The following is a 15,610-nucleotide window of genomic DNA, read 5'->3' on the forward strand; positions in this document are numbered from 1 at the left end:
ATATGAGGATTAAATATGAAAATAAATGACCCAACCAAGAAAAGGCAGTGAAATCTCTGCAAAAGTAGGCTAGAAGATAAGTCAAACAACAGTCAAAAGTAGATTTACCAAGTTATTTTGCAACCAAGTACACATTAGAAGATAAAGACAAATTATTGAAGAGACAAAACAGAAATGAAGAGATTTTTCCAATATATATATATATATATATATATATATATATATATATGGAATGAAGGACAGAAACAAATTGAAGGGCAATAAAGTAAACCAAACTAAAGGCAGGGCAGAAACAAGTTTAAGGGCAAGAAAGTAAACGAAACTAAACCGAACCAATGAAAACCTAACCAACAAGTAAACCAAAGTAAACTGAAAAGTAAGCAAATAACACATAATGGAAGGCAAACAAAATTTTGTACAATATAAAGGAAGAAGACAGAATACAAGATATATTGGAAGAAGACAGAATGCAAGATATATTCGAAGAAGACAGAATGCAAGATATATTGGAAGTTGACAGAATGCAACATATATTGGAATAAGACAAAATGCAAAATATATTGGCAAGAAGACATAATGCAAGATATATTGACAAGAACACAAAATTCAATCCAAACATATTGGCAGGAAGACAGAATGCAATCTCAACATACATTACATAAATCAGAAGAGATATTCCTAATCAGGGTACATACACATATGGAAAAAAATAGTAAGAAAATAAGTTTGTATAAAAAGATTAAACTCATCATCGGCTATGAAATTGGATTGAAAAAGAGTCCAATACCTCGCTACCAAGCTCGATCGGCAACCATTGGCAGAGAAGGGATGAAGTTTTTGTCTTATCAGATTAGGAATAACGAAATGCCAAGCCAAACACCCAGCCGCAACAATGGAACCTCGAGCGACAAGGATTTTGCAATTAGGATCGCCTTCAACAAAAAGAATTTGGAGGCAAAACAATAACTGAAAGGTTATCATGTTTGGAGCTAACACCGTGGAAGGATCGGCTTCAACAAACACAACGGGTCCTTTCGGGAGTGAGAGAGACGGATGAGAGAGATGTAGATAGAGATTCGACTAAACGAATTGTCTCCAATCGACCAAACCCTAACCCCAAAATCCATTTGCAGGAACACGGATTGAGGAAGAACAGAGAATCAAATAAGGAGAAAAAAATGATTCAACGATTCAACGGAATAGAGAAAACAGGCAACGAAACAGACGGATTGAACGAACACGCAACCATTTTTGCATGAAGACGGATTGAGGGAGAACAATTAGTGAACAACGATTCAACCATTTCTTGAGGAAGAACACAAAACAAAATAGGAACAACACACCGAAAGAGGGAAAGCACACCGAAAGAGGGAGAACACACCGAAAGAGGAAGAACACAGAACGAAAGAGGGCGATTTGAGGGGATTTGATGAGGGAGAATTACGAAGGAAGGGGAAAAGAGTTTCGAACGAACATGGATTGAGGGGAAAAGGGTTTCGCACGAACACGGATTGAGGGGGAAAGGGTTTCGAACGAACACGAATTGAGGAGAAATGGTAAACACGGATTGAAGGTGAAGAGGCGGGGAGGGTTTCGACCGAAAAAGGGAGATTGAATCCGTGTTAAGGAAACTGTTTCCTTAATACTCGGCCCAAACAGGGGTTAGGGTTGGGCTAATCCAAGCCCACAGTGCCAACCCTAACCCCAAATAGCCCCCAAATGTTTAAATTCATCTTATTTCATTTTTATGTTTAAATTCAAGAAAGATGAATCATGGTGGTGAAAGATAAATGATGAATACACCAAATACATACATATGCAAAGTCACCAAAATTAAAACACTCACTGTACTTGAACGAGATTCTGAATACCTCAAAACTATAGAGAAGATTCTAGTGGATCTTTAACATGAATCAAAATCAATTTTTACACAATTTCCAAAGTGGTAAGACTTGTGCTGATAACGTGTTATGAAATAAAGAACAATGAAACAACCAAAAAGAAGAATAGAGGAGAGAGGAAGAAGAGAAGACAATTGAACTCAATTGTGGTGTGTATACAAATGATCTCTACAACCTCTATGTATAGGGTTGTGAGAATAATGGTTACAAAACCAAATATAAATAGGGGACAAGAAAGTTATGTTGATGGGAGAGGATATTGGATGAATTTGTAACCTAAGGAGGTTATGGACATCTAATAATATGTAGAATATTCATAATAAAAACAATTTTTTTACAGTAAAGTAAGAGAAGTATTCCATAAACTATGCAAACTAATTACAATAAATAATTCAAACAACACTAAGATAGTTTCAAGTATAGCATTACGTCACATAAACCAATATAACAATTCAAACTTGCTAACATTTTCAAAAAGCATATAACTATAATAAGTTTGTATATTTTATATTTTTGCGATATTATTTGACATAAGATAGTCAAAACATGATCCAATTACAATATGATTCTAACATGACCATATCTTCATTAACTTATTGAAAGGAAAAAAAAAAAAGAGCATATACCTTCATTAGTTAAATTATATATTTGTCGTAGGTAAACGTGGACTTGAGGAAATTTGCCAAAAGAAAATAAGTGCAAAAAGTGAATTTATCTAATCAAATATAATCATAATAGCTTATTAGAATTATGAAAGAAATATTTCATTCTTACCCTAATAGGAAAAGATATACTTCATCTAATTCTTCACGTAAATACATAATTAGTACCTGTTGGATTTTTCGTCATAAAACTCGTAGATAGTAAATATAATCCATTGACCATTATTAATAAAGTGTTTTATTATTATTTCAATAAGTGTTATTGATTATATTATTAGTTTGGTCTTAATAACCTAAATCCAATAAACTAACATCCTAAGTTATTTGATGAGTCTTGAATAGTATGTAGAGACATATGGGGATTTGTGTTCAAGATCAGCTTAAAGGGTCTATAGTATAGGGTTAAGACTGGGTACCTTATTCTCGTAACACTATGGATACGGCTCATTTTGTATTTGATACAAACGCATTGATCCAATGCGTTCGTGTATACAACATGCGAGTAAGGATATCCTATGCAATGAGTTTGCATAAGACCAAATCACAAAATAGTAATTACTAGATGTAAATCCCTTAACTAGTTGGGTTTCTATTTCATTATGATGCCTTAGGTAACTTAGTCTTAATCCTTAGCGTATTATGAACTCCTGTTAGCGAGGGATTGTCCTCTGATTTGTACGGGTGAGAGTAGTCAGATTGTCGACTCAATAGGCTTATCATTTTGGGGACAAGATCGAGTGGGGAGCTGGAAACATAATCACACAAGATGGAATGCACTCATTCCCGATTTTAAGGTAAGTAGATAAGTATGCCTTTAAATTGTGTCTCCGGGACTTGAACAAAGTACCCTACCCTCTCTATGGCACGAGAAAAGTTTCTATTTAGTGGTTGAACCATAAATATGTTGTTTATTAGAGGAGCATTGGTATTTAATGACTAGCAGTAACCTAAGAGTAAAACGGTAATTTGACCCCACTGGTGTTAGGAACACTTGTGAAGGACTAACTTACTGGTATTGGTTTATATCTGTGGACACATAAATATATCTACAGTGATAAGAGTTCAATTGTGAGTCTTTAGTGGAGTGTACACACAGTTAACGAATATTGATTCATGTGGTTAATGAGTTTAGCCAATTAATCTCATACCGTTGTAGCTTCTGATTTGTAGATCCATTATGTTCCCTTCCTAGCTCGTAAAGGGTAATGAGATTTATTTATATTTGTTGTAATTTGAAATGTTTAAATTTACTTTAGGAATTAATATAATGTATGGTGATACATTATAATATAAAGTTTATATTTTAATTAGACTTTAATATATAAATTTAATTTTAAATATGATTCAAAATTAATTTATGAAAGAATAAAATATTTTAATAAGTTCAAATATTAATTTAGTGTGAAATAGATTCATATTAAAAATATAGGTTAAAATTTAATGTGTATATGATAAATATTAAAACTATAGGTTACGAGAGAAATTAATATATGAATATGATTCAAATTTGGATTAAATAAAATATAAAATATTTAATTTAGAAATTAATTAATTTGATAATTAATCAATAGTTTATTTTATTTTGATTTAATTAAATTAATTAAATTAAAACTGTAAGTTATGCGAGAGATATTCATTTAAATATGTTTTAAATGAAATATTAATTAAATATGATTTAAATGAAATATTAATTAAATATGATTTAATTAATTATTAAATTATTTATTTATTTATTTTAATTTTAATTTATTAAATTAATAGGGAACGTGGGTGGTTTTCCCACGTTTCCATTCTTCTCTCAACTTCCCTCTTCTTCAAACAAGAAAAAGGAGTTACCGGTACGATTCACAGAAGAGTTTTGTAATTTTTACGTACGACGTTTTCTCTCTGAAATTTTTTCTCTCTAATAATTCTCTCCTTCCAATTTGGTTCACACAAACAATCTCAATCAAGAGAATAGGAAGATTTCCAAGTGGTGCTGCTCCAAATTAGCTTTTGGTAGATTTAGAGACGTCAACGATCGTAAGTTTCCTCTTCTTTGTTTTTCTCTTATTTTATTTTTAATTCACCATGCTTAGTCATAGCCACATAAATTAGTTTTGTAATTTCTTTTGCCAATGTATTGGTATTTTTTAGGTTCTTAATTAAATTGAGTTAAAGTCTCTGTAACTCTTCCGCTATGCAAAGGGCTTTCATCCTTTCAGTACCGCCCTGAGTTTAGGAGGGGAATATGAATGATATGATATCACAACTGAATAAAAGGGATCCAAAATACATGAAATAAAGGTTAAGAAAGACTTTAAAGAAATAAGAGTTAATACCTATACTAACAAGGTGCACCTTCCTTGTCGATGGCTCGATTGTAGGAACTTCAAAATTAAGTGTACTTAGCTTAGAACAACCCTATATTGGGTGACATTTTGGAAAATTTTCTATGATGCATGTGAGTAAGGACAAAGCATGCAGAAAGAGCTAGTGTTGATTTGTGGCGACAACTTTCACTCTAATAAGTCTTTAAGATAAGTAAGAATGATGCTGTCAGGTTGTAGGAGATGCAGGAAAATGTCGAAGATCTAAATTCCGAATTCTGGGTCTAGGGTGTATATATGGTATCAAAGTGAGTTGAGCTCATGTTGGCAACTGCAAATGTATTAATCTCATGTTATTTAGTAATAACTAAATAACGTATAACATAATTATTTTATTAGATTTTCTTATCCTTCTTTTGTAAAAATTGTGTGTTCTGTAAAATAGTACTTCTAAGTTGAATTCAGAGAGTCCAACTAACAACAAAACAGGCTGAATCATGATTTCCAACTTGAGAGTAAGGGCTAATGTTGTGAGTAAGTTTGACTAGAACAAACATGCCAAACAAATATAAATATAAGATATACAAGATAAAGTAGATTATCCAATAAAATATAGTCCCAATTTATTAAGACTAGGAAAGAAGCATACCATCCTTAAGAGGAAAAGATGTACTCCATCTAATTCTTCATATAAATACATCATTATAACCCTATATGAGGTATCTGAATCTAGGAGATGAGATCCTAAGATTAAACTAAATCTTTTGACTTATTTTCTCTTCTATAATCGACCAGTTTCATCAATGGAATTTAAGTAAAAAACAATAAAATATATGACATGAGGATGAAATAACTGCATACATAGTTCAAAATTTGGTAAAAGACTATAAAACACATGCCCAACCATTGTTTCGTGCACATTTCTTTTCTTTCGATTTTCACATGTGAAAAGATATCAATAATAAAACCTATAAGTGATAGCAACTGATAGCTACTATCAATGTTAAGAACTGCAAGTGATAACAATTGATAGTAGTTATAAATTGCTATCACTAATAGTTGCAATAAGTGAATATCACTGATAGTTGCTATCATCGATAACTGCTATTAGTGATAACCTTTTGTTTGTTACCATTTACGAGTGTTTCTTTATGGTTTTCTCAATTTTTAAAGTTATCACTTATAACAACTATCAGTGATAGTAATTGATAGTTGCTATAAGTTGTTATTCCAAATAGATGTTGTCAATGATAATTTTCATTTTGAGAAATGTGCTATCAACTGCTACCATTAATAGTTGCTATCAGTTGCTACAATTAATTAATAGCGGCTATTAGTGATAGTTTTTATGAATGATAGCCATTGACTATACAAAATTATTTATTTGGGAAACTATCAAAGTTGATATATGAGATCATTAACTTGCATTGAGTTGACTCGTCGCGAAATTGGTATTACCAAATGAAATTGAGTTATTGAAGCTTGACGCCTAGCCACCTTGATCTAAACCCACAACTCGTTAATCCGAGCCAAGAACAAGAGGTTCAAGATGCGACCTTAAAAAACAAAAATCGTTCGGGGAGCATGGTCGAGAACGATGATCTAGTTGAGGTTATGATCCGATGGTTGTTCAAGCAAGGCCAAGAGAGAAATAGGAGAAACATATAGAGGGTGAGAGGCGACAACGATGTGTGGCAGTGGTGGAGGAGAGGGAGAAAAATTGGAACCATGTAACGGAGAAAGAAAAGGAAGAAGAAAGAGAAAAAGAAGGGAGAGATATCGCATAGGAGAAGGGCAAACTTGGTTCTCCTTTATCCTGAAATTCATATGCAACAGAGAAAGAAAAGTGAGGAAAAAAAAAAGAGAAGGAAACCATGCACCAAAGGGTAGACTCAACATTTAAAAAAGTTTTACCAGTTGACCCGAAGGATGCAAACTAGGACTGGTCGTAGGTTAAGATAGTGACCTATGGCAAAAATAGGTCTCCTCAATAGAACAGGGCCTTTGACTGAGAGGTCGTTCTACTCAAGCATGTCCTATATCCTCTTTTCAAATCAATCTAAGGTCTGATTGTGTGAAGTTGCGAACAACCTATTGCATTTAACCAAGGTACAAGGGACTCGAGGTGCCTAAAAATCGCCTTCCCCTAGTGCATGGATGGAGACAACTAGGTCTCGCCACTAAGCAAGCTCACAGGGAAGTACACTTTAGCCATGGCCCTCTTGCTTGTCCTTACTTTCCTATACTCCCAGCATAGCGATTAGAGCTTTTTTTTTGCTGGTTTGAAAGTCAACCATTAGGTAGACGATCTATTCAGGGTACATATATCTCTTATGAGCATCAAGAGATTGTCTTTTATAGGACCCACAATCAATATTTGTTATCTTTGCAATGTTTTATCGTTTTGTTGTACTTTAGTTTATTTCATAAATTATGTGCCATTTGCTATAATTTTCAATCTATATTTCTCTTACTTACTTAGACATCATAACCCTTTCTCTTTGTTTTGCAGGTCTTATTTTCCATAAATTACAAATTTACTGTCGATGTCATTTGAAAAGTCAAGTATGTCCTCTCTAGCCACAACTTGACGTCAATAATACCCTATATCACGAGGTGAATACATTTGAATTCATTGTCATGTATAAGTTTATTTATTTTTGTTATCGTAGGAATCTCCAATTGTCAACAATTGGAAACATCAGATGAATTGTCACTAATGGAAACCTACAAAACAAATACTTGTTAATGGCTGAGTCACAAAACTCGCTCTCTTTGAGACGTTCCACGACTTTGTCCTTGTTTGTGCAAGAAGTTTTGAAGGTATTTCAGTGTCTCTAGATAAAACAACCATAAAACTGAATGCATAGTCGCCACATAATGTGAGTTCGAGTTATTCCATTGAATGTGTGAAGACAAGTTCACACAAAAAAGATAAGATAAACTAAATTTATAATGAAATTTTTTTTCTTTTTGATCTTGCCCTCGACCGATGGTGGTGTGTGGAAAGACCACCATACCCACAATGGTCTAACTCCTCACCCTTTCCAAAGTACGAGTACTTCCTAAAATACCTATCAATGTTTATCACTATCTATCACTAATTGACAATAAATTTTTTGTTATATTATAAATAGGTTAGTTTATTTCGTTATTCACAAACATTTATCTAAAAAAATCCAAGTAAAAACTTAAAAAGATTATTAGATAAAATAAAAAATGAAGATTTCAAAACTATTACAACAGAAGAAAAAGAAAAAAACTCAATTTTCTTTTAAGATATTTACAAATTACAGTTAAAGAAAAATATAAATAGGATAACAAAAGGTTTAAAAAAAGGAATTTCCAGTACGAATTCTCGTTATATAATGAATCATGATCTGTGAAAAATAAAATTAAGAAACAAATAAAACAAATTCAAAAATTAAAAAGAAAAAAAGAAAAAAGAAAAAAAAGAAAAGAAAAGAAGAAGAACGAAGAAGAAAGAGGACCCATCTTTTTCAATCGTCCAAATAAAATCCCCCGCTAATCGTTATCTCTTTTTAGGGTTCCAATTCCAAATTTGGGTTTCTCTCTCCGATCAATTTTTTTCCAATTTCAATCCTTAAAAAAGCCATTTCACTGACAAAAGCAAGCTCAATCCATGGGGACGACACACTAGTATTACTCTACAATCAAGCTGTACATATTTTTTTTTGGGAATTTTCTTTTTTCCAGGCCATTTCCGCACAAACCCTAGGATTTTGACCTGTTAGGGTTTTTGATTTTCTCTCTTTGTTGGTATTTTTCTTTAGTTTCGGATCCTATTTCGGCGTACTTCTTCTTGTTTATTAAGGTTAAGATTCGATTTCCATGTTCTTGTTCTTCGTCTCGATTAATTGAGAGTCGCAGACATGGATGGTTTTGGTAGCGGAGCTAGAGTTCAAGTGGCATCTACATCCGAGGATCTCAATCGTTTTGGAGCCAATTCCACGGGTATATTTTTTTTCTTGAAACCTTGGTCTTCAGATCCATTTTGTTTCAACTTCTTTTTATTTTTAAGTTGGGTAGATGAAGTGGGTAATTCAGAAATTTGAGCTTTAGTGGTGGTGGTAGTTGTGTATTTATTGTTTTTGAACTCTTGTGTCCTTGAATCTTCTGAAGGATGTCAGGATTTTTTCCTCGTCTTGTTATTGGGATGGAACAATTGTCAAGGATTAAGTAGATAACTATTTGGTTGGGGATTATGGCAGTTGTCTCGGATGGTTCTCAGTTCTCTATCTATGAATTTCGTGTCAATTTCTTTAAGGGAAGCGTTCTTGGTTTCGAGGAGGGATTGCTGTTGTTTTATGACGTAAATGTCCTTTATGATAATCACTGGAGTTCATCTGTGTTATTGCAGCAGCTGCATTTTAAATTGTTGTGTTCTTTTTCTTTTTTGAAACTTCACCAGAATAATGGGAGATAACTTTAGAGGGGGTTTATTTGATTCTTTAATAGGACTCTTGATTCTGTAGAGAGAGATAGAGATAACTCTTGATAAATATTTTCAGACTCAGTCCTTTTTTTGGTTGGCTTCTTGCATTTACTTCATTTATTTGTTTATTTATCTCTTATTAGATCTGAAAAATATTTTGATCTCTAATTCTATAATGAAGATGCAAGCATTGTGATTTAGTTTTCAATGTTGCAGAAGATGCTCTATTTGATGCATCACAGTATGCATTTTTTGGCAAGGATGTCATGGAGGAGGTTGAATTGGGGGGATTAGAAGATGAAGAGGATGATACACTTGCTGCTGGGATTGAGGAGGAGGAGTTTTTGTTTGATAAGGAGGTACCCATCATTTCCTTTGTTCTATGCAGTTATTCTTCTATTTTTAGCTGGATGCACATGTTTTCTTTTGGGATTCATTGGTAGTTGCATATGATTGACTAGAACTCCAAGTGAAATTCCATGCCCTACAAGTTCTGAAATTTTAAATTACAAAATCACTCAACAGAGAAATCAATAACCATGAAATTATAAAAACGTCATGAGAAATATGTTGAAGAAATTAAGCACCAAACAACTTCGCTGATCTATGATGTTCAAACAGTTTGTTCCCATTTATTTGCAAGCAAATATTCAACAATATAGCAATAAAACCAGCTCGCTAACTAGATTATTTATTTATTTATTTGGAATCACTGTCCAAGACAACTCAGTTGTCATTGGAGCACAGAAAGTATCTCCAAGTTGGAGGTCCTGTTCAATTTAATCCTTTTCACCTTGCCACTTTTTTAACTATCATTCTATCAAAACCCCTTAGCTTGTTATTTCCTTGTTTGTATTATTTTCTTCCAAGATGCTTCATTTGATGGCCCCTATGTTACCTTCTATTTGCACCCTTTCTCTTTCTCTTGGGTTATGTTGTCCTTTGCCCGATAGAGAAATGATGAACATTGTCGGTCTCTTTTCCATTTTGGATTTTAGTCTGTCTGAGGGGGAAGGGTATTGGTCTTTGGGGTACAATTCTTTAGAAGGATTCTCTTGTAGACCCCCTTTTTTAGTGATCCAATCTTTACCTTGCTGGAATGATAAAATGCAGGTCAAATTCCTTATTTGATAAGTGTTTCATGGTAATGTTAAGACCTAGGATCGTGTGTTGAGGACGTCCTCTTTGATAGGGGCATAGTGTCGGATTCTTTGTAGAAGAGCGTCTGATGACGTTGATCACATGTATTGGAGATGTCAAATTGCCTTGTTAGTTTTAAATTGTTTTCAAGCTAGACTTGTTTTCAAGTGAGACTTGTTATGTGCAGATCTACAATGGGTGTGCTTCTTCTTCAATCATCCTTTCGTGCTAAGGATTGTTTGTTTATTGACATTTGAGCTATTTTGCGGGTTAATGTTTCTCTTTGGGTTTCTATGGTCGAGAGTTTTATAATTATTCCTTAGGTCTCATTTTCTCAGATCAAAGCCTTTTTTTAAGACTGTGTGGGTCCCTTATATGGTTGCAATTCTTTCATCTTCCCTCCATGAAATTTTGACTCTTGTTGGCTTCTTATCACTAGTGCTACTGGTTTCTTATTTCTTTTATGTTGTAAATATTTTAGCAGTCCGTAAAGAAAACAGAAAGACATACCAGTTTTAGATTAAGCCAGACAACTTAAAAAAATGGCCCATAGGAATCATGGTTGTATCTCATTTAATAGTAAGCTTTTGAAGTTGCATATGGTAGTCTTGATGGGAAAAAATGGTGTTGATGTGAGCTTGAAACTTTTCTAATGCACTTTGAGTGAACTGGTTAATTTCTTGTTCTCTTATTGCACATGTTGCATTTTCCCTACTGTTATTTTTTGTTGCTCTGTTACAAAACATGCCAATATTAAGAGCAACCTGTTGGGTATTCATTTATAATTCATAACTTCCATGTGCTTGGTTTTAGCTAACTTCTCCATTTGGTTTGCAGAGTGAAGACTTTAGGCCTCCATCTGATATTGACGATCCTGTTTCTTCATTTGAAAAGGTTAGAAACGTAAAAGTTTTTGGCCTCCTGCTATTCTTGTTTACAACTTAGAAGTGGCTGCCTAATCTGATTTTCCATTTCTATGATTTCTATTCAAACTTGTATCTGTATCTTCCTTCCTATACAATAAATGGAATCTTAATGCTTTCTATGTATATTTGCAACTCCATGAGTAGTTTCCTATCCATAAGGTCATTTCTTCCTCAGAATTTTGTATTCCCCAGTGTTAAGCTAGAATGGTAGTTCGCTTTGTAATGGGGGGGATACTGGGCAAGGGAGGGTTAAGAGAGGTGTTAACATCATCGTTATTGTGTGCTGTTTCAATTATCTATATAACTGTTAATGAGCAATAATTGGCAATTATACATATTGCCAATCCAATCGGCACAGTCCAATGAATGAAGACACTGGTTACCTTACTTGAAGACAAATGCTCGATCGCCACCATTTCTACCCAAAAAAATTATGCTTTTTATAATTTATAATTTGTTTTATTATTATTGTCTCAAATTGTCGAAGGACAACCACGAAGGAGTCTGGACTACCAATTGCTTTTTAAGATGAAATAAAATTTAACAACTCAGATTGGAATATCAAATTATGCCTGTTTCTGGTGACTTACTTCCTTGCTTTTTGTGTGGGAAGGACATAATTGATTGCTACCATTTCAACATAAAGGTCCACACTGTATAAAGTTTGTATAAATTTCTTCGGGAGAGAACTAAGGAGAAGGAAATTTGATTTGGCATTGTCCATCTAGATGAACTGAAGATTGATTTGTTTTACAAGAAGTTAGTGGTTGCATATTCTTTTCCTCCAATTGGGCATTTTTAGAACTCCTTGCATGCATGGCATTTTGTTTCTCTATTGTTATCGATATTTGATTTGATTATTATTGTGTCGTTCCAGGTCAATGAGGTTGCTAGCAGGCCAAGAGGAGTTATTGGAGGTCTATTGAGAGAAAGTGAGTTTTGCCTGTCAACTCTTTGTGATGCTAAATTAATACTTGTTGGTCGCATGTAAACTAATAGTTCTGATACAATAGTTTTTCTTTTTCTCCGAGATGGTCTACGTAACATGGCTTTAAGCCGCAGACAAACATAGTTTGGTGCTCTGAACTTCATCAGGGCAGGTCTAGAAATTTTGACACTGAGAAGATTTGCATTTTTGTAAAATTCCCTTTGGAAAAAAAAAATGTTGGAAAATTGAAAGATTTGCATTTGCATCTTTATTCACAACTTTGTTGCAAATCATTGATCGATTTCTTTTATTTCTTTTTGTTTTTGTTTTTGTTACCATCTACTCTTCTAGGTTCGTCAGTCAATCAATGGGCACACGAGGAGGGTTTCTCTAATTGGCTTGGCCAGCATGTCGAAAGTGCTCAGGAAGGCAAAAGATGGTCCTCACATCCACATTCTTCCTCTCTTGCAGAATCTACATCTTTGTATAGGACATCATCTTACCCTGATCAACCGCAGGTGCAGCAATATCATCAACAGTTCTCTAGTGAGCCAATTTTGGTGCCAAAGACTTCATATCCTCCTAGCGGAATATCTCCTCATGCTTCACCAAACCAGCATTCAAGCCATTTAAATATGCCTTTTGTTTCTGGTGGACGTCATATAGCGTCATTATCACCATCAAATCTCACACCTCCAAACTCTCAGATTGCTGGTTTTAATCCTGGTTCACGGTTTGGAAGCATGCTGCAACTTAACTCTGGCCTCTCTAATAACGGCGGACCACAAAGCCAATGGGTCAACCAAACTGGCATGTTTCCGGGAGAACATTCTAGTCACCTAAACAATTTATTGCCTCAGCAGTTATCAAATCAGAATGGATTTCCGCAGTTACCACCTCAGCAACGGCATAAGTTGCAGCATCCTGTTCAGCCTCCATTTGGTGGTTCTCTACCTGGTTTTCAGTCCCATCTTTTCAATTCCCACCCATCTTCGGGTCCTCCCCACTTAATGAACAAGTTGGAAGCCATGCTTGGCCTACCAGACATGAGGGATCAAAGGCCTAGGTCTCAGAAAGGTAGACAGAATACTCGTTTTATCCATCAGGGTTATGAGACCAATAGTTTTAGGAATGAATTTGGGTGGCCTTTCTATAGATCCAAGTATATGACAGCTGATGAATTAGAGAATATTGTTAGAATGCAGCTCGCAGCAACACATAGTAACGATCCATATGTAGATGACTACTATCACCAGGCTTGTCTTTCAAGGAAATCTGCAGGTGCAAAATTGAGGCATCATTTTTGTCCTAATCAACTAAGGGATCTTCCACCACGTGCCCGGGCCAATAATGAGCCACATGCTTTCCTTCAGGTTGAAGCACTTGGTAGGGTTCCATTTTCATCAATTCGTAGACCTCGACCTCTTCTGGAAGTTGATCCACCAAGTTCATCTGTTGGTGGAAGCGCTGATCAAAAGGTTTCTGAGAAGCCCCTTGAACAGGAGCCTATGCTGGCAGCTAGAGTTACAATTGAGGATGGTCATTGTCTACTTCTTGATGTGGATGATATTGATCGTTTCCTGCAATTCAATCAGTTCCAAGACGGTGGCGCTCAATTAAAAAGACGTCGCCAGGTCTTGTTGGAAGGACTGGCATCATCATTTCACATCATTGATCCACTCAGTAAAGATGGTCATGCTGTTGGGCTGGCTCCTAAAGATGATTTTGTTTTCTTGAGGTTGGTTTCTCTTCCCAAGGGTCTAAAGCTTCTAACGAAGTACCTTAAGCTGCTTGTGCCAGGAGGTGAGCTTATGCGCATAGTTTGTATGGCCATTTTCCGTCACTTAAGATTCTTGTTTGGTAGTGTTCCTTCTGATCCCGCATCAGCAGACTCCGTTAGTGAACTTGCAAGAATTGTTTCATTGCGAATCTATTCTATGGATCTTGGAGCTATAAGTGCATGTCTTGCTGCCGTAGTTTGTTCCCCAGAGCAACCTCCACTTCGCCCTCTGGGGTCCCCTGCTGGAGATGGCGCGTCCTTGATTTTGAAATCTTGTCTCGAGAGAGCTACACTACTCTTAACCGATCCTAATGCTGCGTGCAACTATAACCTTACCCACCGATCTCTCTGGCAGGCTTCTTTTGATGATTTTTTCAACATTCTTACAAAGTATTGTGTGAACAAGTATGACACTATCATGCAATCACTAGTCAGACACTCTCCACAGAATGCAGCAGCAGCAGCCTCAGATGCTGCTGCTGCCATGAGTCGAGAAATGCCAGTTGAAGTATTACGTGCAAGTCTGCCCCACACCGATGGTTACCAGAAGAAAATGTTGTTAAATTTTGCCCAACGCTCGATGCCTGTTGGTGGATTTACCAACAGTGTGGCCGAGCAAAGTGTGACCGAGCTCAGTGGCGGTGATAGCAACACCTTATGATCAGGAGGAGTAAGAGCACGTGGCTCTTTATACAATCACAATGAAGAAGCCTGCAAAATAATCTCATCGTCATATATGGAAGGACACCCGTTCCTCCATTTTGAGGTCTCTCTCTACTGCTCCCTTCAAGTTTCTTTTTCTTTCGGTACAGTGGCGAGAGCATGCCAAAAAAAAAAAAAGCAGTTCTACTCTCAGAATTATTCCTCATGTTTTTACTTTCGAAAAATTTGACGCTCATAAGCAACAGCCATTGTTATGTTGGGTTTTAGCTTTCATTCTTTTTTTTTTTTTTTTTCTTTCCTGGGTTTGGTAGGAGAAGTTTAGATAGAGAAGAATATTATGATCTTGAGAATGGTGGGTGGTTGAGACATGATATTTGTTGATGGTTGAGGGTTTAGAATGTACAGGGTTGGTTTGCGACCAATTTCCCATGGTCCTTCCCTACTAATTACCTGAGGAGGTGGTGGGATTGTTTTTGTGTTTAAATGTTATAGTTATGTGAACACATTAGAGAGAGAAGTGGAAAAGGAAAACGAAAAGGAAAAGTTTGATTGATTCATATATATGGAATTGGATGTTGGTTGTTTTTAGCCCTAAGAAATAGGGGGGGAATTCATATATATCTTATGGGGAACCTCTTTTTTTATTTCTTCTTATTTTTTATAAGAAAAAAATTGTAAGGATGGAATACTGTTCCCACAATTTTTTTTTCTTGGGTCATTTGTATTTTGGACATTATGTTGTGCTCTTGTATCTTTTCTATGAATGATTAGAGGGAAATGGAATAACATCTTTTTGGTTTAGGTGATGCATCTTTTCTTGCTTTCTGTGGATAATTATCGTATCT

At 35.2% G+C, this 15,610-nt stretch overlaps 1 protein-coding gene across 1 annotated transcript; it reads left to right on the forward strand.

Annotated features, from left to right (window-relative positions):
- Window positions 1–8,318: 8,318 nt before the first annotated feature.
- Window positions 8,319–15,566, forward strand: LOC103487656 (protein PAT1 homolog). The gene is made up of 5 exons (XM_008446067.3): window positions 8,319–8,847; window positions 9,545–9,687; window positions 11,306–11,362; window positions 12,272–12,326; window positions 12,674–15,566. The coding sequence occupies exons 1-5, from the start codon at window positions 8,766–8,768 to the stop codon at window positions 14,761–14,763; spliced, it is 2,427 nt and encodes an 808-aa protein (XP_008444289.2). The 5' UTR covers window positions 8,319–8,765; the 3' UTR covers window positions 14,764–15,566.
- The last annotated feature ends 44 nt before the right edge of the window (window positions 15,567–15,610 follow it).

Source organism: Cucumis melo, chromosome 7 (genome assembly GCF_025177605.1).
Source record: "Cucumis melo cultivar AY chromosome 7, USDA_Cmelo_AY_1.0, whole genome shotgun sequence".
Classification (NCBI taxonomy): Eukaryota; Viridiplantae; Streptophyta; class Magnoliopsida; order Cucurbitales; family Cucurbitaceae; genus Cucumis; species Cucumis melo.